Below are 22,184 nucleotides of genomic sequence, written 5' to 3'. Positions count from 1 at the left end.
GCAAGAAGCAGAAAATATTTAGAGAACATTTTAATATATATTTTCATATATATATTTAAAGTTAAGAAAAATAAAACTAATTCAAGCCATGCCCTGTGCAAAAAAAGAAAAAAAAAGGGAAAATTTAAAGTGAGACCTCTGTCTGCTGTTCTAGTCTCAACTTAAGTATCACAGTCAGCTTGTTACTTTTATTTTGGAAGAGAAGATGTAAAAGTTTCTTTCAATCATTCAGAAGGCAAGTGTAGCCACTTACAAAAACAGAATGGCAGGGACAGACTAGGAAATGAAAGTCAGAGGTGAAAGGGTAGAGCCAGAAAGTAATTTTCAAAAATAAAATTAACAAGGTGACTGTTCCAGAAGGGGGCTGTGAAAAGGACATGGTGGACCAAAGTCTGTTAGTCAAGTAATGATTCAACTTTTAAATTATTCTCTTGTTCTTTTTGTTGGGTGTTTTGTTTGTTCAAGTCTAAGATTTAGAAATGCTGACCCTTTGTTAACAAGAGCCAACAGGAAACATAGGATCCCTTCCCTCCCCCGGCCTGCCTCCGCTGAAGCCACCACCATCGCCTCCTTGGCTGGATGCTGGAAGAGTCCTCCATGTATGTGGACTCAGGATGACAGGGCAGCCTCCTTCTGTGGTTGCTGGGCTTGTGAACGCTGCAGTATCTTTTGGCTTTCCACATCTCTAAAATGTTTTTCAACCTGAAAGAGACCAGTCAGCCTAGGTCAGAAAAGGAGATAGGCACTCAAGGCCTCTCAAACAGTCCACTCCAGGTTTCAACAGCCCCATCCTGGCTGACCAGCCCACAGATTATTCAGGCGCCTTTGCCTTTGCTGTCTGTTGGCCCTTCCAACAAGGCAGGTGGAAGTCACCTGTTTCAGCCACATTTTTTGCAGCTTCAGCTAAGAATGGCTAAAAGAAGATGAATCTATAAACTAAAATAGAAATTGAAGAGAAATTATGATCCAAAATCCCTCTCTCTTCTTCACACAAGTACAGAACAGAAAGCTGGTGGGAAATTAGTCTTTAAACTTTTTATATCCACAATGTTGGTCAATGCCGTTTTTTTTTATAAATGCTACAACTCAACCTAAAAAGTCAGGTGACATATGCAGGGTCAGAGAGACCAAGGGCAACTAAGATTGAGGCCAAAGGCTGATTTATACCAACCAGCCTTTCCTAAGAACCCAGCCTGAGATCAGAGGAACTGCTCAGGCCCAATACCATGGAATTCCAAAAAGCCACACATTACAGAGGACCACACTGCAAACGACCACTTGCTTTATTTCACACTACCCACTGGTTCCACCCCCGCAGGAGTGTCCAAGCCACAGCTGTAGAGCAGCACACTGCAGGGAGACAGGGTGGCAAAGCAGGGCTATTCGCAAGCTGGCTGTGTAAGAGGAGGCAGAAATCTGTAACACACTGTCCCGTCCTGATGCTGGTGGGTGAAGGCCAAGGAATCATCCTCACTTATAAAGTTTCATGGCTCCTTTACTTACTATTTTGCGTACATGGCTCAGTGCACTCCCCTCTTTGCCTTTACAGTTTTCCACTTGATATGGGGGTGTAATAACAACTTCTTCCATGACTATGATGTTTTTTTCTTGCCATTTACAGTCTTTAATGCTGGAAGGAAAAGAAAACAAGTAAAAGTTACCTCCTGCAGGCATCTCACACCTCCTGCCGACCCCAAGTTCCCAGCTCACCACCCAGCCAACAATAGTTGCCAGCAGCGCATAGGAAGCAGTAGCCCAGAAACATTTCATAGGCACCAGTGGCTAGGAAAAGCAATGAAACTGATGCACATTTACTCTGAGGAGGGCCCAGAAGAATTGCTCTGAGGCATTAGGGACCTAGAAACCCATAGAAAACTTGGTGGCAGCCCCTGAAGGTCCAAACCAAATTGAGTTACAAATAAACAGTGAGGCTCAGGCCAATAGATTCAACTTAAGTAGCAGCCCAAGGCAAGGGATGGTAAACTTTTTATATAAAAAGTCAGACAGCAAATATTTTAAGCTTTGCAAGCCATACAATCTCTGTCACAACTACTAAACTCTGCCACTGTACCACAAAAGCAGCCACAGATGATATATAAACAAATAAGCAGATTTAGCCCAGGTGGTGTGGCTCAGTGGTTGAGCATCAACCCAAAACCAGGTCACAGTTGGATTCCCAGTCAGGGCACATGCCTGGTTAAGGCTCAATCCCCAGCAGGGGGCGTGCAGGAGGCAACCAATCATGATTCTCATCATCGATGTTTCTATCTCTCTCTCCCTCTTCCTTCCTCTCTCTGAAATCAATAAAACATATTTTAAGAAAACAAACATAAAAAACGACAACAAATAAGTAGATTTGGCCTGCTGGCTATAGTTTGCCAACCTTTGGCCTAGGGAGAGATGGCACCTTTAGAAAGAGAGAACAAATTCCCCATCTTCTTGTGATCTGTACTCTGCCCACTACCTAAAATGGAAGCTGCTCCTCAAACTTGTCCTTCTCAATTATCAGACAGCTGGGCCCTTGCCAGACTGGGAAAACCCATTCCAGTTCACACTTTGGGAAACCCAGGACAGCTGATACTACTAAGAGAATTCCTTCACATACCTGTAAATGTTCAGATACTCACACCATGGACTCAAACAGCTCTGATGCCAGCTGCCATCTGTGCACCAGACCCAGGTGGTTAAATAGGGTAACATAAGGCAGCAGGAGGGAGGGGGGTGTCAAATGTTTCAGTTTTTCAGCAACCAGGGAAGCTAGTGGAGAGTCAAATGACTTCTGCTGTGACAAAATGTCTTTTAGGAGGTGGTAATACCGTGGCCTTCTGCTCTCCCTAACTCCCTATGTTCACCCCAATGTACAATTGGGAAAAGCAAAACAGATATAACTTTTCCGTAATAAAACTACATAAGCTTTTAGAAAAAGGTACAACAAGATTAAAATAATAAAAGACAAAGAAATCACTAGTTCTAAATTACCGAATACTAAGTCTGGAAGGGACCCTTAGGGATAATCGAATCCAAAACTAAATCTTACAGATGAACAAACTGAAGCCCAGAGAGACAACTTGTCCACAATCACACCATTCTTCTGTATGGTAAGACAACAAGTACCCACATAGATGTCAAGGTATTGCCAACACACTACCCAGCTTCCCTGGTGACTTTCAGGAACCTGAAAGTCAGCTACCAGACAGCCCAGCCACGCAGCATTACCCCTGGGGCAAGGGACCCCTATGTTCCCCCAACTCACGTCTTGTGAATGGTCTGGAAGAGCTGCTGGCCCTCTAGGGAGACACCAGCGCTGATTGCATAGGCCTGGCTCAGCTTCTCCTCCTTCTCTGTCCGTGCTTTGCTGGCAAGCTAAAGTGGGGGAGAGGAAAGAGACTCAGGAAAGTAATCGCCTTCATTCTTCCCAACAGTCAGGCCAAAACTGAGGAAAGGAGGCCGGGAAAGACAGGTTTGGGTAGGTTCAGTTTTCTCACACAGAGCAAAAGTGAAACAAATACACACAATATACCTGAATAATTTACTGCTTTTCCTGGCAAACATTCCTTCCTTCCAATATTTTGAATGCCTACCATGTGCCAGACATTCACTATGTTAAGCTACAGATACAGCACTGAAGGGGGGGAGCGGAGATAAGACTATAAACAAAAACATAAACAAGGTAACTTTACACAGTTGTAAGTGCTAGGAAGAAAACAGAGCAGGGCAATGCGATACAGTGTGACTGGGGAGCTACCTGATGGGAAAGCGATGGTCAGAGATAAAAGGTAATACAAACATTTCTATGAAAGGAGAGAATTAAGAATATTTATCAGTTACTGTGCTAGAGCCTTGGGTTTAGAAATTAATGTCTACCACACCTTCACAAACCAGAACTTGAGGCTCTAAAGACTCTACCTTTCTAGCACCATTATCTGTGCTCACACAGGGAGCCAAGACTCAAGTAAACCTAACCATGGATATTGTTCACCTTCAGCTTGAGCTGAAGAGCAATCCTGCTCTTCAGAAAAAGGGTCTGCATTCTACCTCATGTCTATTCCTTAACAGCCCTCTAGTGAAATAATCACAAACTGATCAAATGAAATTCTAATAAAATATAGGAAATCCTTCCCAACAGGGGTGCGGCCCTGCCAATCCTGTTGCACCTCTAACACATTTTTTTACCCCTACCCCACACTATTGGTTGCTAGAGACTTGACATACAAATCTGAGTGTAAGACAAAACAAATAGACTCAACAAGATGGTTAAAACAAACAAAAGAAAGATAATGCATCTGAAAGTCAAATGATTTGGAGATTTTCAGACACATGAACAGTTAGTACTGATGCTGCAGCACATTAAAGACATGAGCAAACACACAATTTGTTCTGAAACACCAGTTCCTTAAATACAGAGAGGTACCTCCAGCACAATCACAAAGTACCTAGATGCCTGGAATTCTTAAACACTTGTATTCTGCTTTAACAGTGACCCTTCAAACCATAAACCAAATATTGTTCTACAGGGGGAAAAGTAAGCAAAGTATCTGTCTACTGGTAAAATGAAGCACTTTATTGAGGTGTGGGTTAGACTATGAAGATGAGAAAAAGAGGCCTTCAAATGGATTATGAGGAACTGGGGAGTCTCATCCCTGCCTCTGAGTTTCAGAGACTGTGTGAGGAAGGAGGGGATCTCAGCACAAAAGAGCTAGCTCACATATACACTATCATTTCAGTCTCCCTAGGTCAAAAAGGGAAGAAAGACTAAGACTCTGCAGTGATTTGAAGTCAGAGCTCCATTTTCACATGGTCGTCAGGACATGGAGAGAGACAGACAGCAGCAGTAAATAATCTTTTAAGCCCGGTCCTGCCATTTGGCCCCACTAGACTACAACTTCACAAAGAAATAAATGCACAGGGCTGACAGCATTCCTCCGAGCATTGGCAATCCCAAGTGCAGCAAGAAAGCCTGTGGCTTGAAAGCACTCAGTTTCTATTGAAAGAGAACCGTTGGTGGTATATGTTAAGTGGCAACAAGCAAAGCTTACTCAGTCACCAAGAAAACCCTAGTAACAGGAGTTTTCTTGAGTCTCAGTTTCCCAACAACCCTGTAGAAAAATCTAAAGTCTCCAAGGAAAAGGAGGAAAAACTGCCCAGCCAGGCGTGGCTCAGCAGTTGAGCATCGACCTAGGATCCAGGAGATAGGAGTTCAATTCCCAGTCAGGGCACATGTCCGGGTTGCGGACTAGGCAGCTGATCAATGACTCTCTCATCATTGATGTTTCTCTCTCCCTCTCCTTTCCTTTCTCTGAAATCAATAAAAATATTTAAAAAAAGAAAAAAAGGAAAAACTGAAGCACAGCAGAATTTCCCTGGATGAACCAAGCTCCTACAGAGCTCCTGGGAAGCATATGGTGGTCACACAGATGTTTACCCCATGAGCATGCAGGAGGATCTCACTTTGAGGTCTTTTTAAAAATGTTTATCCCTGAAAACCAAAAGCATCTCCCAACGTTGGGTCAGACAAAGCTGCTCCTATAAAGCTTGTGTTGATTACAGTAAAATATCCTTGTCACCTACATAGTAGGTTAAAAACGTAACATCACTCATCCAGTAAGAGAGAAGAGTTGGCTCAGGGAAACCAAGCATTTATGCAGAATATTTTAGAATGGAACTCACAAATTAAGCCAAAAGAGGACAGGGAGGAGAGGAGGCCAACAGAGGAGCCACTTTTGAATTTTTACTAGAGGCAGAATAAAATGGATATAAATCTCAGCCAGAAGCAATGTTTGGACAGCCTGAACAACAGCAACACAATAGTTATAGAACAATTATTTCAAAATACCTCCCCCCCAAATACTAGTTGTACAGTCTCTTCTAAAGGCTCTGAAAGCAAAGGAGAACAGATGATTCTCCATGTCAATTCATAGTGCAAACAGATCCCAAATGCTAAATGATATGAAGGAGAGCTTTGGAAAAGGTAGCAGAAATCAGTGTAAGTTGACTATATTTCAATTTGCTCCAATATCCTCAACTACTCTTCCTGTACCTACAATTGCGCTTTGAGTCACCTACAATTTGCGGTGCGGTGAGTCCAGGGGTCTGGACTCACCGCAAACCTTGACAACTCCAGCTGTCAGTTTATAGATTATTTTCATGCCAATATGAAAAATGCTTGTATCTGATATTCAACAGATCTGCTTTCACCAGGAAGTTGTACAGGGTAAATTTCTTCCACAGAGGACCCCATCGACTAGGCAGGAGGACTACCCTCACGAAAAGAATCTAAAAGTGTTTCTCCTCAAAATTGGCAGTAAGAGGAGAGGAAAATTACCTTGTTCTTTCTTGGCATGTTCCTAAAAACTGGTGAAAAATGTGGATAAGCCTACTTCAGTAAAGCAAGTGACTATCACTCTAACCTTGTAAGCTGTTATACAGATCTAAGTTTTCCCACATCATATTTTTGTAAACTAATATCTGTATATGGTCCATTTATTCCAAGTTGATAAGTTTATAGTATTGTGAAACTGCCAGAGGGAACTCATAAGCTGCCCTTAGTAGAGAAGATGGGAGGGTCACAAGGACCCACCTTAGCTTGGAAGGGTTGGTTGGTCATCAGGACTGCAATTTCTTATTTTTATTTTTTTATTTTCCTCACCTGAAGATATGCTTTTTGATTTTTTTTTTTGGAGAGGAAGGGAGAGAGAGAGAAAGAAACATCAATGTGAGAAAGAAATATGGATCAGTTGCCTCCTGTAGATGCCCCAACCTGGGGTTGAACTCCCCACAACCCACATATGTGCCCTGACCGGGAATCGAACCCATCACCTTCCAGTGTATGAAATGACGCTGCCACCAACTGGGCCACACTGGTGAGGGCAGGACTGCAGTTTTTTAAATTCAATGACTTTCACCATACTACATTCAATTTCAATACAAACATGCAGGCTGCTGGCCTCTCCCAATCAAAACTGAAGAACTAACTGGTTAGATTCTCAAAGAATATTAAAGGCACCAACTTTTAGAGTACACTGGGTTCAGGCAAACCAAGAAACACAAACCTACAAATATCTGTTACTAATGTGCATACAGATTAATTGAAAAGACTGTACAAGACAACTTGTGCTTACCTGCCTCTCTTTTCATTTTGTATTTCCCAGTAAAAACAGTTATTCCTGGTCTACTAACCTGTGCTTCCTCCTGTGGCCATTTTACATATAGCACCTTGATGTGGGTAACGGAGAAAAGTACATGAACTTGATACCAAAGCACGTTAATATTGAAAGGCTTCTAATCATGGCTGCTGCTGGCTACCCCTTGAGTCGATGAATTAATGAACACCAATGGCACACATCTCTTCCTACACTCAGTGACATGGAGATGAGAAAGCAGCCACAACAAAATCCAAACAATATACACTTCATCTTGTTATTTAGTCACCAGCTAAGCCATTTTATTTCCATACACCCAGTCCAGAAAAGCACAGGTGCTGTGGGGAATCCAGAGGGATTCTTACTCCAAGTATTTAGCAGGCTGTGACAGCTGACACAAGGGAAGCAGAGCCGAGAGGAACCTGCTGGATATGACCTACTGACTCCAATGAGCCACTCTCAGTTTGTCTTCTCTGTGTATTTGGGCCTTCCAACCAGCTGCCCTTACAGAGGGGTTGGGAAGCACTGCAGCTGCTGCCCTGGAACTGCCAGTGCTGCCTGCAAGGCCTGGTGGAGGCTGAGGGATGGCAGACTAGAGGCAGCCAAGAACAACTGTCATCCTAAGGGCCCCTGCTTGCTCCTGCTATTTCAATTCTGAGGTGCACTCTTGGAAAGCCCTCATTCTTAGCAACAAGCAGTCTCTCTCTCTCTCTCCCCCTTTTTTAAAAAAATGTTTTTTCTTTGATTGAGAGAGGGAGGAAGGGATAGGGATAGAGAGACAGAAACATCAATGAGAGAGAAACAACAATCAGCTGCCTCCTGCGAGCCCCCTCTAGTAGGGATGGAGCCCGCAAGCCAGGCATGTGTCCTGACCAGGAATCAAACCAGGACCACTTGGTTCATAGGTCAACACTCAACCACTGAGCCCTCAGCGCAACAAGCAGTCTCTTAAAAAGAATTTCTTCTGCCCCAGCCCGGTGGTTCAGTTACATGGAGCATCGTCATTCCATACATCAAAAAGGCTGTGGGTTCTATTCCTGGTCAGGGAACATACCTAGGTTGCGGGTTTGATCCCTGGTCAGGGTGTGTATGGACGGGAATCAATCAATGTTTGTTTCTCTCTCTCTCACTCTCTCTCAAAATCAATAAACATATCCTCGAGTGAGGATTTAAAAAAGAAAAGTATTTCTTCCAACTACCAATATCCTCAAGTCTTCTTTCTTGTTCCCTAGCTAAAAATTCCTGTCTGAAAGTTTCTAATAAAATACTGTTCTTTACAACCTTGGATGGCTGGGAACTCAAAAAATAGAGTACTCGCTTAAAGTTGTATACCAGAATACATAAAAATTAATCAAAACATTAAATCAAACACCAGAATGGTAGAACAAAAAAAGGCCTGGTAGTGAACCTTAAAATTCTAAGAGCTAAACTTGTTGAGCAAGAGTTTACTACGTGCTAGGCACCAAGCTACACACTTTACATGGATTAAACTTTTTATATGCACAACAATCCTATGAAACAGGGACTAAAATTACTCCTACTTAATAGATGGAGAAACTAGGCACTAGTTTCTCTCAGTCAAAGAGAAAACTGGCCAGGATATAAGTTGAAATTTTACCTTAACAACCTACTTCTGAAGTGTATGTTCAAATTAGCCATCTCACACAGGGCTATTAGAATCAAGAAAGATAATGTGGGTGAAAGTACTAAGTGAGCTATAAAGCATCGTACAAATACTAGCTGTTAACATTATTATAACATCATTATTAGTACAGAGAAAGTAGCTTGTGGGTCATTCAGAAAAATCCATATAACAGAACCTTCCTTAAGTCAGTGAGTTCAGTGTTCTCCCTTCTAGTTTCTATAAGAGCTGCTAGAGAGGCTGTAAGTCCTACACAGAATATCTTCCAAAATATAACTGGAATAAATAAGTTAGAAAATGCCTTTAACTTTGCATACCAAAATGGGGGCTCCACTTTATGGAGTACAGTGTTGATTTTATTCAATGATAGTGAAGAAGCCATACGTTACTGCTTCCTGGGCTCTGAAGTGAGCAGAAAAAGCAAAGCAAAATTAGAAGAGCCACCCCCTTACCCTTCAAAAGGAGATTCTAGCTCAAATCCCTGTCTACCACTCACTAGCTTATATGAATCTGAGCAAGATGCATAACCTCTCTTAAGCTTTAGTCCAGTCATCTGGGGCGCATCCTGAAGGGTTACTGTGGTAGTTCAGTAAGACATACAGTTGACCCTTGATCTGCATGGTTCATTTATACGCAAATTTTGTTCAACTGGCCCACACAGTTCAAGGGTCAATTCTTCGGTTGGGAATCCACATATGTGGAGGGCCACTGTAGTTATATACGGATTTTCAACTGTGGAGGAGGCTGACACCCCCTAACCCCATGTTGCTCAAGGGTCCACTGTAAAGCACCTAACACCAATACTGGCACTTAACTAGTCCTTTTCCTCCCTTTTTAAAACAACCTCCAGTTTAGCTCACTGACAGAACAGCCAGTTTCTAAACTGCAGAGGTGGACAAATTAAGCACCTTCCAAATCAGCTTGATTCCATTAGCTTCCCTCCCTTTACCTAATTATCACTTATTCTTCAAGATCCTACCCCACAGCTACATCTGAGAAGCCTTCCCTAAAATGTGCACTACTCTATGCAAACAGTGAGCACACTACAGCCTGTGAGTTGAATTCAGCCACCCACCTGCTTTAGTTAAGTTTTATTGGAATGGCCATGCCTATATGTTTACATATTATCAACAGCTGCTTTTGCTACAAAGGTAAAGTTGAGTAGTTGTGACAGATCATGTATAGTCCACAAAGCCAAAAATATTTACTATCAGGGCCTTTATAGAAAGTTTGCTTCCCCTGCTCTATGATATCATAGCACCTTGCTCACACCTCCATGAACACTGATCCTGCCATATTGTTACCATTAAAATAAGTGTTGCTGTCCCTCACTACTCCCAACATGAGATTCTTTTTTTTTTTAATATATCTTTATTGATTTCAGAGAGAGGAAAGGAGAGGGACAGAGAGATAGAAACATCAATGATGAGAGAGTCATTGATGGGCTGCAGCCCGCAACCCGGGCATGTGCCCTGACCGGGAATCGAACCCCGATCGCATGAATCCTAGGTCGACGCTTAACCGCTGCAGCCATGCCCAGCTGGGCCCAACATGAGATTCTTAAGGGCAAAGGCAGTGTCTTAAGCATCCTGACATTCCTAGCATCTGGAAGGGAGGGGTAGCAAGAGGGAAGGTGGATAAAAGGACAAGAAACCTTGCCTATTAGTGATCCATAGGACTAACAGTTCCCAGACGTTAAGTGACTAACACAAGGTCACACAATTCATTAGCAGCCATTGTAAAAAGAACCCAGTTCTTCATACTCTCCATTCTACCACACTACACCGTTAGCTTAGGGTACTAGGTAGATCCTTTAATTCTATAGTTGAGGTAAAATTTGCTTCTCTCTAGGATAGTTTCTGGTATTTACCTTGGTCTTAAAATTCCAACCTGCACGCCTATTCTCTGCCAGGAAAATTAAACCAGTTAAATGCCCCTTTCTTAACACTGGAAGAGATGCCACTACTGACCCAACAGTGAAGTCCTTATTTTGAATTGTCTCCATGCCAAAGAGGTAGAGTGCAGAGGTAGCTGCAACAACACACCTATGGCACAACTCTGCCAGAGTACCTGGGCTCAGCAATTTGTGTTTTCAAGTAAACAGCAGTTCTCCCCAGAACCCCATATCAAGAAAGCCTCCTTTAGAACCAAATCCTTGACTAATGAGGGAAAGCCCTCTTTAGAGCCCTCAGTCCTGAATCAGCCAGCTGCCATGCACTATAGCCTGAACTGAGTCATAAGCCCTAGCCTAGAACACTATACCCCCAACTATGGCTCTGTCAGGTTGACCCCAAAGTTTGAATGCCACTGAATGTGACCTGTTTCAAAAGGCTAGTGATTTTTTAAATGGCAATCATTCTACCTCTCTAACCTCATCTGACACTCCCACTACTTAGCATGCCCCGTCACTCGGCAGTGATGGGCTCTTCCTCTTCACCCTCCACTTGTATTTTCATAATACTTCTGTAAGGAAACAGCTGTCTTCTCAGAGCCAGGTGCAAAACTTACTGGTGGACTCTAACCTGGGACTGTGGCCTTGACAACATATTCTAATCAAGTGAGCCAACAGGTTATACAGTATAGCTTCTAGAAGCCAGAAAAATTTTATGTAACAAAAAAGTCTCACTTTCACTAGACAAGTAGTTATTTCTCTCCTCACATTTACATAATATGAACAACTTCTACCTCCTACCAATATATACATAGCTACAGGGTGGCCAGGTCATCTGATTTTCCTTGAGGATAACTCCATACCTCAACACATTAAGGTCAAGATATGTGGTCAAGGGCCCAGTTAACAGCCCAGGTCCATGAATATAGACCACAATGCAGTGCCTATCAACTACCCCAGGAGTTTACTCATACTTGAGGATTAACCTTCAAATAACCAGAAAGTCATAAGGTCATGCTAAATCTTAGCTTTGAAAATAGTGGAACTCATACTTCCTTCAGTGTGACTTCATACCTAAAGGTAAGGCACTGATGTCCATTTCTTTTATTATTATTATTACTAATTTTTTTTGTACTCCTCACCGAAATATATTTTTTCATTGATTTTGAGAGAATGGAAAGGAGGGAGGAGGAAAGAGAGAGAAACATTGATGTAAGAGAGACACATCGATTGGTTGCCTCCCGCACACGCCCGACCAGGGCAGGAATGGAACTTACAACCCAGGTACATGCCCCTGACCAGGAATTGAACCCAGGACTCTTCAGTGTGCAGGCTGCTCTACCCACTGAGCAACGCTGGCCAGGGCTTCCATTTCTTTTAAAAGTAAACTTTGTGTCTATCCACTTTCTCAACCTTACCAAGCCCCTCCACTCACTGACCAATCTGCAAATACCATCTTTATCCAAAGGCAGCCAACTCATTCTTCATTACCAGGAACTGATGATAAGCTCTTTCAATCTCTTCCTGGTTCCATTTGATGGTCCACTGTATGTTTTTAAGGTAGAAACAGGTAATAAAAGGATAAAAGAGGCTGACAGCTTATCTGCAGATTTCAATTTTCTATGCTTTGTCCCTTTTTCCTGCTTCCCCCAACACACACAAACATCTCCTCCAGAAAGTCCTCTCCAACTCAGCAAAGTGATGAGAAGACTTACATCTCATTCAGTGCACTGGGTCAATTTATCTAAATAAATGAATTCATCCACTTGTCTTGGCTGTGTCACTGAGTTTTTTCCTAAGAATCTCAGAGGTTGAACGCACAGCCTCTGAGGTTCTGTGAATGCTCATTCTAACCTCCAGTACTAAGGCAAGTGTTCACTTAACTATGCCACCTCATAACACTGCACTGGAAATTCAAGTTAATTCTGGACACCAACGAGAGGTCTCTTAAAAACATCTTTTAATTACAAGATATTACATATTAATGGTATCCAATACAACTTTGATTTCCCCCAATCTTGGGTTGGCAAGTTCCAGTATCTGAACAAATGTAGATCCAATGCCAGGAAAGACTGACATAGTAATAGCATCAATGTTCTTGGCTGCCTTACCTTTGTCATAATGCTCCCCTTCCCCCATCTCACCCCTTATCCCATAATTAAAGGAACACCAGTTGGTTACACATAATTGATGAGGGAGAATAAAATTAACATCTGCCAAGTCTAGTCAACCTGCCCTAATCCTCATAACAACTCTATGAGATAGGTAGTAACATCCCATTTTTATAGTGAGGAAACTGATGGCAGAGAAGTGGCTTTAAAAACTTATCTGCTTGGTCCTAATGTAATGTTCTTTCTACTAGACCACACTGCTCCTGACCACACAACACAGATGTTTCTCTTTACTTAGAAACATTATTTAGGATTACAGATATTTAGGTGCGCATTTCATTTCACCAAACTACTCTATAAGCTCCCTAGGCTAAGAACACAGAAGTAGAAAAAACATGGGACTTTGCTGTCAAAATATCAGACCTGAGTTCAAATCCCAGCTCTATTACTTACTAGTTATATGACCTTAAGCTAGTAACTTATCCTCTCTGAGTCTCAGTTTACTTTTCTGTAAGATGGTGATGGCATCCACACCATAAGAACTGTTAGGATTAAATGAGATGTCTAACGATTGCTAGTTCAGAAGGTGGAATGTGAAAATATTAGTTCCCACTCTACTTACTGGCCATATAACCTTGAACAAGCCACTTAAACGGGTGAAACTATTTTCTCATCTGTTAAACTAAATGGAAAAGAACACACTCTAAAGATCATACAGTGTGGTTGTGAGGATGAAATGAAACATGTCAAAGTTCTTTGTAAACTGCAAAGCACTAGAAAAATGTAAGCTATGGTCCCCAGCAGAGCTTACCACACTGCCTTACACAAAAGGGATTTCAGTAAATGTCTGATAAATGCTACGTAAAAGAGAGCTCTGCTCATGTTGATATATGTCCCAAATCATCTTTTGAGAGCACTATTATCCCATGCACAATCTTTATCCCCAGAGAACCAGAAGCAAAGTCAATTCAAAGGAACTTGTTAAGAATCACCTTAAAAAAAAAAAAATCACCTTAATTCGCCCTACCATAAGGACCCTAGGGCTCTCATCCTCAAGCAATATTTAAGCTTTCCTAGTGACAGAGTAAACTAATAAGCTACATGGCAAATAAACTAAACCTCACTTATGATTGGCTTTGGTCTGCTTTTGTACTTTTATTCTTATAGTCAGAAAATTTGGAACATTTTAAAAGGTACAATGTTACTGTGGAGAAGATAAAGTGATATTCAAAACTTCCATTACTGTGGAGAAAATGATATTCAAAACTTCCACCTTCTGCAACTCCACTGTCCTCTTCCAAGCTTCCTCTTACATCCCACTGTTGTGGATAGACATAGGACTTCTTAGCCTGGAGTGAACTGCCAATAGAAAGCAAAACAGGCTCATCTCCAATTGCTAGTTCATACCTTCTCTAGTAGGGCTGGAATTTAGTATTTCCTTTAAAAGGCCTTCTCTTCCATTTCCTGCTGGGTCGGAGTAAACAAATATACAGTTTATATCAACAGGTTTAATGAAACAGAGCAATTACTACGTCAGCAAGATGAGCCAACATGTGATGGTATCTTCCACTGAAAGTGGAGGTCACAGGTAGTGCTCCCCTAGACCTTAGGCATCAATAGTTTTCTTTCAGGGATCTCAGGGCACTTTAGTTCTCATCTAACATACTTAAACAAACCTCCATTTTAAAAAACCCAAAGTCCGTGCTCTTAAATGAGATAAACTTTTCATGTCATTTAAGCAACATGTTAACAGCTGCCCAGTTAGCTGTTTTCAGTAATAGTCCAGCAGGCTCTTCTGATCCTAACTGAATTCAAGAAGAAATCACAAAACAGCCTCAAAGGTTGGTTTAAAGGGAAAGCCAATATAGCTTACTCATAAACACCTCTACAAATGGAAGAATTAGAAAGAAATCCAAAGATAGCCCTCCAACCTAGTTTCAGTTTCTGACTTTTCTTCCCAGCAAACCTTTTTTCTTTTTTAATTTTTTTAAAATATATTTTTATTGATATCAGAGAGAGGAAGGGAGAGGGAGAGAGAAAAATGATCAGAGTCACTGATTGGCTGCCTCCTGCACGCCACCTACTGGGGATAGAGCCTGCAACCTGGGCATGTGCCCTGACCAGGAATCAAACCGTGATTTCCTGGGTCATAGGTCAATGCTCAACCACTAAGCCACCCTGGCTGGGCATAACTTTTGTTATGTTTTCTTTTTTTTCTTTTTTTAATGCTCATGGGAGGATATTTTTTCCATTGCTTTTCAGAGAGCGGAGGGGAAAAGAGGAAGAGAGGAAGAGAGGAAGAGAGAGAGAGAGAGAGAGAGAGAGAGAGAGAGAGAGAGAGAGAGAGAGAGAGAGAGACGGAGAAAGACACATTAATTGGTTGCCCCCAGCACACACCCTGACCAGGGCCGGGGATTGAGCCTGCAACCAAGGTCCATGCCTTTGGCCGGAATCAAACCTGGGACCCTTCAGTCCGCAGGGCAAAGCTCTAACCACTGAGACAAACCAAGTAGGGCCCAGCAAACCTTTTTCAAGACTTGGCAAGCAGACCACAATGTAAGAAAAGTAAAGATTTCTGGCATTCCCCAACCTATTACTTCCTATCGCTTTCCTGAACGAGTAGGTAAACTACTAGTTTGCAACAATGCTACTAAACAACTAAAACTGACCAGCAGAAAGAAAAATCATAAAAGCAAAGATAATCCACAAACTAAATAACCACAAAGTACTATTTATATCTGAGGTCAAATATAAAAGAACTTCTTAACAACCCCACCCATACCACTCCAAGCCCTCTCAGATAAATGGTGGCACTTGGTCACAGGGCAGAAATTAGTATCTTTTAAATTTGAAAAAATCATCTCTCAGGTAATCTTTCCTTTACTACTCACTAAAGGTCCATTTATTCAGTGACTACTTCATATACCATATAAACACCAAAGAATACCTTAGAGCCTATTTCTCTCAACATACTAGGAATAAATTCTTTCACTTAAATCTTTTAAAATCTCTTCAGCTAACAGAAAACCACCCAAAGAGTTCCCATACTCTAGTAGAGGTACCTGACTAAGCCAGGGTTTCAAAAACCTTTGTTTCTAAGAATGGGATGTTACGTATGCAACAGCCTTTAATATAAAACCTAAGACCCTTCCAAATCTGTTCTCAGCCATCACTAAAAAACATGGTCATTTCCCCAGAATCTGGAAAAGGATCTCTGTATCTGTGGTAATTACATTCTGCCAGCCTCAGTTACCCTCTATTGTTTCAACTGCCCGAGTATTTCCTCTCTTTGCTCAACCCTTAGCAAACACGCCACATTCCCAAGACAGGCAAGAGAATATACATTATTACAAAGACTCCTCTGGAGGGAAAAACTTCCACCACACTAATTCAAGAGACTTAAGGAAAGGCAGCTGCTACCAAAATCGAAGGCCTAACTTACTCATTCAACAAATATTAAACACCTACTCCGTGCAAGGCTCTGTATGTTCACTGATGAACAAAACAGTTATAGTTCCCATCCTGACAAAAGAAAGTTTGGTGAGATAGAAAAGTAAACAAATGATGTACAATTATAATTACAAAAAGGCTATGAATAGGGTAACCTTGGTCCCAATGTGCCCAGGGCACACTGATCTATACTAGTCCCAGTGTAAAACAAAAGCAATCTCCTTTACTCTAAGAAATGTACCAGGTTGAACTATAAACGACATGTCACTTTAGCTCGAAGGAAAGGTACTGTGAGAGAATAATGGGGCAAATTACTTTAGCCTGGGCAATCAAAGACTTCTTAGAAGAGGTGCCATTTAACTAAGTCCGGGTGGATAAGGCTCCAGTCACTTTGGAAGGAGTGTTTCAAATACAGGAGACAGCAAAGGCTACAACAAGGCTTGGTATATTATTATTAATCAACATGAACTTTAGCTGATAGAACTGAAGAATCAAAAAAGTGATTTGGGGGTTCCAAGAGATCAATTTGTACATCTAAGATTAAAATATCCTAAACCTCTAATTTTGTTAGACCTCAAAATCCAAACATAAAGACCAAAATGATGCTCTAAAACAGTGGTTTTCAAATTTTTATAGGTCACTGAATCTCTGAGAATCTGAAGAATGCTCTGTATCTTCACCCAGAACAAACATATACATATTCATGTGTGCATACATATGCAATTTCAGGAGGTTGCACAGGCAACACCCCTACCCAACCCCACCAACTCTGGAAGTTCACTCTTGGACTCCAGGGCTTTTTTAAAAGCCCTCTTTTACAAAGGACAAAAGCAAGCTCTCAACTCTATTTCCCTATTTGGGCATTAATATGTTTCTTAAAGTATTCTGAAGATATCCAGGAATAAAACTGAACATATTTTTTAAAAGATATCAGAACAAGCTATAAGTCAATGAAAAACAAATGGAAAATGAATGTATTACCAAGTGTCAATGAGACTCAATTTTCCCACCATTTTGGAGAGCCAGAACTACCCTCAAGTCCTTACCTTACTAACATTGAGTGAAGCTAGGGGAGGAGGGGTTTCTGTTCGGTCATTAATTATTTCCACTTCTGAAACATACTGTAAGTTTATGAGCAAGATGTCTGCATGGTTGGGCTTTCCACTGGAAGAGGGACATTCTGGTGAAAAAATAAAGTTAAGGAAAACAGGGGCAAGCAGAGCACTGACACATCCCAAAAAGAGCATGGAAAACAATTCACACAAGGCTTGTGTAAAAGGTGTGCCTTGAGCAAGAGGGAGGAGGTCTTCCAAGAATCACAACTCTCCTCAGGAAATCATGCCTGTCACCTTCCTCCTGCTCAACCTCATAAGCAAGATCTCAAGCTTTTCAAAGGCATATACAGTTCAAAATTGGAAGCCTCGAAAGGATTTCTGTCACCTTCTCTCTACCAGTTTTATGGAGAGGCATAATGCAGTTTTAATGCCTATGTATGTCTTGAACCTAGTGAACCACACAGAAGAGACAGTGCTTTCCGCTCTTGGTGTAATACTCCTTTTATCTGTACAGTGCTTTTATCGCTTTTTCAGATTTGAGATTTCCCATTTTGCAGAGGAGAAAACTATAGCACTAGAAAAGAAGCTGACTCAAGGTGACCCAGCAAGTTAACCGATTCATTGATTCATTCATTCACTCATTCTCCAACCATTTAAGAGCATACTGTATGCCAATTAAAAGCAGAGTAATTCCTCCTTCCCAAACCCTTCCAACTAAATCACTAATGTAAAAAGTAAAAGGTCTTATCTGGTCCAGGTATGAACTCTTGTATTCAAACAAACAAACAAACCAAAAAAAAAAAAAAAAAACCCAGCCTGGCTGAATAGCTCAGTTGGTTAGAACATCTTCCGGATACACCAAGGTTTCAGGTTCAATCCCTGGTCAGGGCACATACAAGAATCAACCAATGAATCCATAAATAAGTGGAACAACAAATCGGTGTTTCTCTCTCTCCCTCCACCCTTCTCTCCCTTCTTCTATCGATAATAAATAAAAAATTTCTAAAAAGCAATTGTTCTTACTGTATTAGTTTCAGAGGCCATCTTTCTAAGCTAGAAATCTACAACTACTGGTGAATGAATTAAAATACTTGCCACTCAAATGCAGCAGACTCAGTAGAAAACTTCCCTATGAAAGATGCTATAAATATCCAAATAAACCCACCTGTGGTTTAAATAAAGGAGGAAGGGGTGGTACATTTATTACAACCAGGAAGCATTTTGTTTCCAAGACTGAATTTCCTGGAATAATTCAGAAATCATTTCCACCCCAAAGAAGCAGGCCACGGTTTCCATTCTGTTTATTACTGCTACTTTCAAAAGGAGAGGCTACTTCTATGGAAAAGTCAGGGCTACATGTGTGCTCTGCTGAGCAACAGAACATAACTTACTCTTTCACCTGTAACCCACACATCCCTACATAAGCCCCTGAAAAACGTGTTCCTCTGTCTGGACCTGTTTTCCAATGCAAACATCCCCCAAACAGCAATTTTCAAATGACTGAGAAACCTAAAATTCAGTACTCCCCGCCCCCAATGACACACCACACACACACACACACACACACACACACGAACCAGTAAAACAAGCCCCTATCCCCAGTTTAGACACAAACTCTGCCTTGCAGTTACTCTCCACCGAAGCAGGAGAGGCCCATTTGGTCAACACCCCACCGCCCTGCCTTGGACCAAACCCATCAGTAGACACCCCCTCCTAAACTCTATATTCTTGTCCCTTGCCCTACTAGCAGTTCCTTACTCCACACACCCCCTCCCCACTTGATTTTATCCGTCCCCCCTTCCATCCGGGAACCCCCTCCCACGACAACCCCTTCTCACAACCACACCCTCTCCTGATCACTGGGTCCCCTCATAACGTTCCCCCCGAAAAGCCATCCTCGTGTCAAGCCCCCCTCCACCCACCGACCCTCGCAGGGGGCCCGGCTCCCACAAGGGGTGGGAGGCAGGATCCCCAAAGAGGACCGAGGGAGCCCCGAGAGGGGGGAAGGGAGCTCAGGGCCGTGCGCATGCGCTCCGGGCTGCGCGGTGGCCGGTCGCCCCTAGGCCCGAGAGGGCCCCAGCCGCCGCCGTCGTCCCCCACCCCACCACCACCGCACCGACACGCCGGCCCGGCCTCGGGCTCCGCGCAGGGAAGGATACTTAAAGCCAGCATTTTGGACTGGTAGTCGAAGGCGACCACCTCGCCCTGCAGCCGCTGCTCCTGGCACGTTCTGCACGACACCTGGCTCCCAACGCTGAAGTACTCGCCCGGAGGAGCCGCCATCTTGGGAGAGCAGCCGCGGCCGGCGGCGGCGGCGGCGGCAGCAGCGGGCGAAAGCCGGGCGCCCAGTGAGCGCCGCGACGCGACGCTGGAGGCGTGCTGACGTCACACGCCGAGGCGTGGCCTAGTGCTGGGTGGAGCGGGAGCCTAGGTGGAAAAGGAAGGAAGAGGAAATAAAGAGGACTCTGAATATTATGTTTGTGCAGCTGCGCCTGCTCGGTAAAATGACTGCAGGGTCCGTTTTAGAAGTTAAAGGTAAATGACGTATGTGGAATGAAAAGGGAAAGGAGAAAGGAACTTCAGTCTCCATTCTATGCACACCTTGACGCAAGAGTTTGATGAATGAACTCTATATTTTATATGTGAGGAATCCGAGTCACAGAAGACTTAAGACGAAACTTCCCCAAAATGATTATACCTAGTTACAAAGTGGTAGTGGAAAGCATATTGGCTATGGAATTAGCTAAACCAGAATCAAAATCCCAGGTCTGCCACTTGCTAAGTTACATGACCTTGAGCAAATTACTAAACCCGATCCTTTTTTTATCCTGTTTTCTTTCTTTAAAATCCTATTTCTTTATTCCTTCTGTATTAACACTTACTGAGCACTCAACAACCTTTTGAGATAGGAATTAATATCCTTATTTTACAGATGAAGAAACTTAAATCTTGTGCAGAGTCACACAACTAGCAAGGATTTTCTGTTTCCAAAAAATGATTCTATTTACAACTATACTATATTACATAATACCTCATAGAGTAGTTAGGAGGCTAAATGAGATAAAGTGTATAAATGCATGGCATGTAGTAGGTAGATAGATGGTAGTTCCTCTATGATCACCCATCACCCTTGGGACTCAGGATTCTTCCCCATCTCCCACTTGTCTTGCCCTCTTCTCTAGAAAGTCAGGCAAAGAGCAGGAGCAATGGTAGTGAAAAACGGTGCCTTGGGGCAGGAGTTTGGGGCACACCTATAGTATACATAAGTATTGTGCAGATGCATTTTTAAGCCCTATCATCACTAATTGCCATCCCTAACCCCCACCCCCATATAGAAATTCTGAAGTCTCCTGTATGAAAAACAACAGGTTGACCTTTCTCTAGTTTGGAGGGAGGCAGATAGCCAGCCCTGGCACTACTTAACCTGAACACAAAGTTCAAATGTGTTTCCTTGCCCTGCAAGAGGCATCAACTTCCTAATGTTGGGTGCATATTAATATAGCCGTTTAATAGGAATAAACATACTGCTCTCTCATTTTTGTGGTTTTTTCAGAGAGCTTTCATGTCTGGCCCCCATAACAAGTCATATGTAACTGCCATTCCACTTTTTATGTGGCATTGTAATTGTAGGTTTTCATATATAACTGCACTGTCAGGAAAGGCTTCCTGGAAGAAGTGAAATATCTGAGACCTGGAGGACAAGTAGTGAAAGAGTGTTCTAGACAGAAGGAACAGCATGTGCCAGGACACCTAAGAGGAGGAAAGAGCTCCGTGACTTCAAGGAACATAAAGTAGCTCCAAAATATTATGAAATGGAGTGTGGGGGTAGGCTGTTGAAGGGTTGTCTGGCTACAACCCAGAGCAAACTTTCAAAGACAGAAAATTTAGGCTTTCTCCATGGGGCAACTGAAAAACATTTAGCAATGGAGTGAAATGAGATTTATATCCAGCTTTGCTTCCCCACAACTTTTTTTGTTTGTTTTTTTCAATCTTCACCTGAGGATATTTTTTCCATTGCCTTTTAGAGGAGTGGAAGGGAAGGAGGAAGAGGGAAGGGGGGAGAGAGAGAGGTGAGAAAGACTCATTGATTGGTTGCCTCCCTCAGGAGCCCGACTATGGCGGGATTGTAGTCCAGGTATGTGCTCTTTACCCGGAATCCAATCCAAGACACTTCGGTGTGCGGGCTGACGCTCTAACCACTGAACAACACCCACAATTTTTTAATTCATGAAATTAATCTCTTTCCAAGAAGAGCCCAGATTTACATTCTCATTTTCATCCACTCATCAGAACACTCTCCAAGAACAAAGTTGCTCGAGGTAGGAAGGAACTGAGGAGTCACTTAACAGTCTCATTCCTCACCCCTTTCTGCCTCTCTCCACACCCTCACCTGGAGTAGCTGAGGTTTCTATTTTCTGTGTATGTCCCTGCATAAAATTATTCCAAATCTTGTTGTGGGTGTGTCCCCTCCTCTTCCAACACACTACCTCATGGTTTATACGCCCAGCGGGGTTTTGGAAGGCAAGAGGATGCAAGGATGGGGGGCAAGGCAAATTTGAAACTGGAAATATTACTTAGACTGTCCTATGTGTAAGAATTTGAAAGTCTTTAGGCAAGACACTCAAAATCAAAAGGTTTATCTCTCAGCCTCCAGATCAATAGTGGGTTAATTCGGGCGGGAGAGTCTCGGGCTTGGGGAGGAAGGCACGGACGGATTAGTGGTGTGCGCAAATTTTAGGGTCCCACTTCAATGCTGACGGGGTATGCCTGGCTCCCCGGAAGAGAGGGTGTCCGTAGCCCCTCTCTCCAAGAGATCTCAGAGTATCTTTGGAGGGTAGCGGTACCAGCGAAGGGAGGTCCAATCGAGAAGGAATCCTGGCCCTGGAGATTACACAT

At 42.6% G+C, this 22,184-nt stretch overlaps 1 protein-coding gene across 1 annotated transcript; it reads right to left on the bottom strand.

Annotated features, from left to right (window-relative positions):
- Positions 1–15: 15 nt before the first annotated feature.
- On the bottom strand, positions 16–19,586 carry LSM12 (LSM12 homolog). The gene is made up of 5 exons (XM_016202108.2): positions 19,448–19,586; positions 17,280–17,413; positions 3,254–3,363; positions 1,504–1,630; positions 16–702 (listed from the first exon to the last, which is right to left on the bottom strand). The coding sequence occupies exons 1-5, from the start codon at positions 19,569–19,571 to the stop codon at positions 610–612; spliced, it is 588 nt and encodes a 195-aa protein (XP_016057594.1). The 5' UTR covers positions 19,572–19,586; the 3' UTR covers positions 16–609.
- Between the last annotated feature and the right edge of the window lie 2,598 nt (positions 19,587–22,184).

The sequence above is a fragment of the Miniopterus natalensis genome, chromosome 17 (assembly GCF_054644295.1).
Source record: "Miniopterus natalensis isolate mMinNat1 chromosome 17, mMinNat1.hap1, whole genome shotgun sequence".
NCBI classification, from domain to species: domain Eukaryota; kingdom Metazoa; phylum Chordata; class Mammalia; order Chiroptera; family Miniopteridae; genus Miniopterus; species Miniopterus natalensis.
This window is presented reverse-complemented; position numbering and strand designations above follow the sequence as displayed.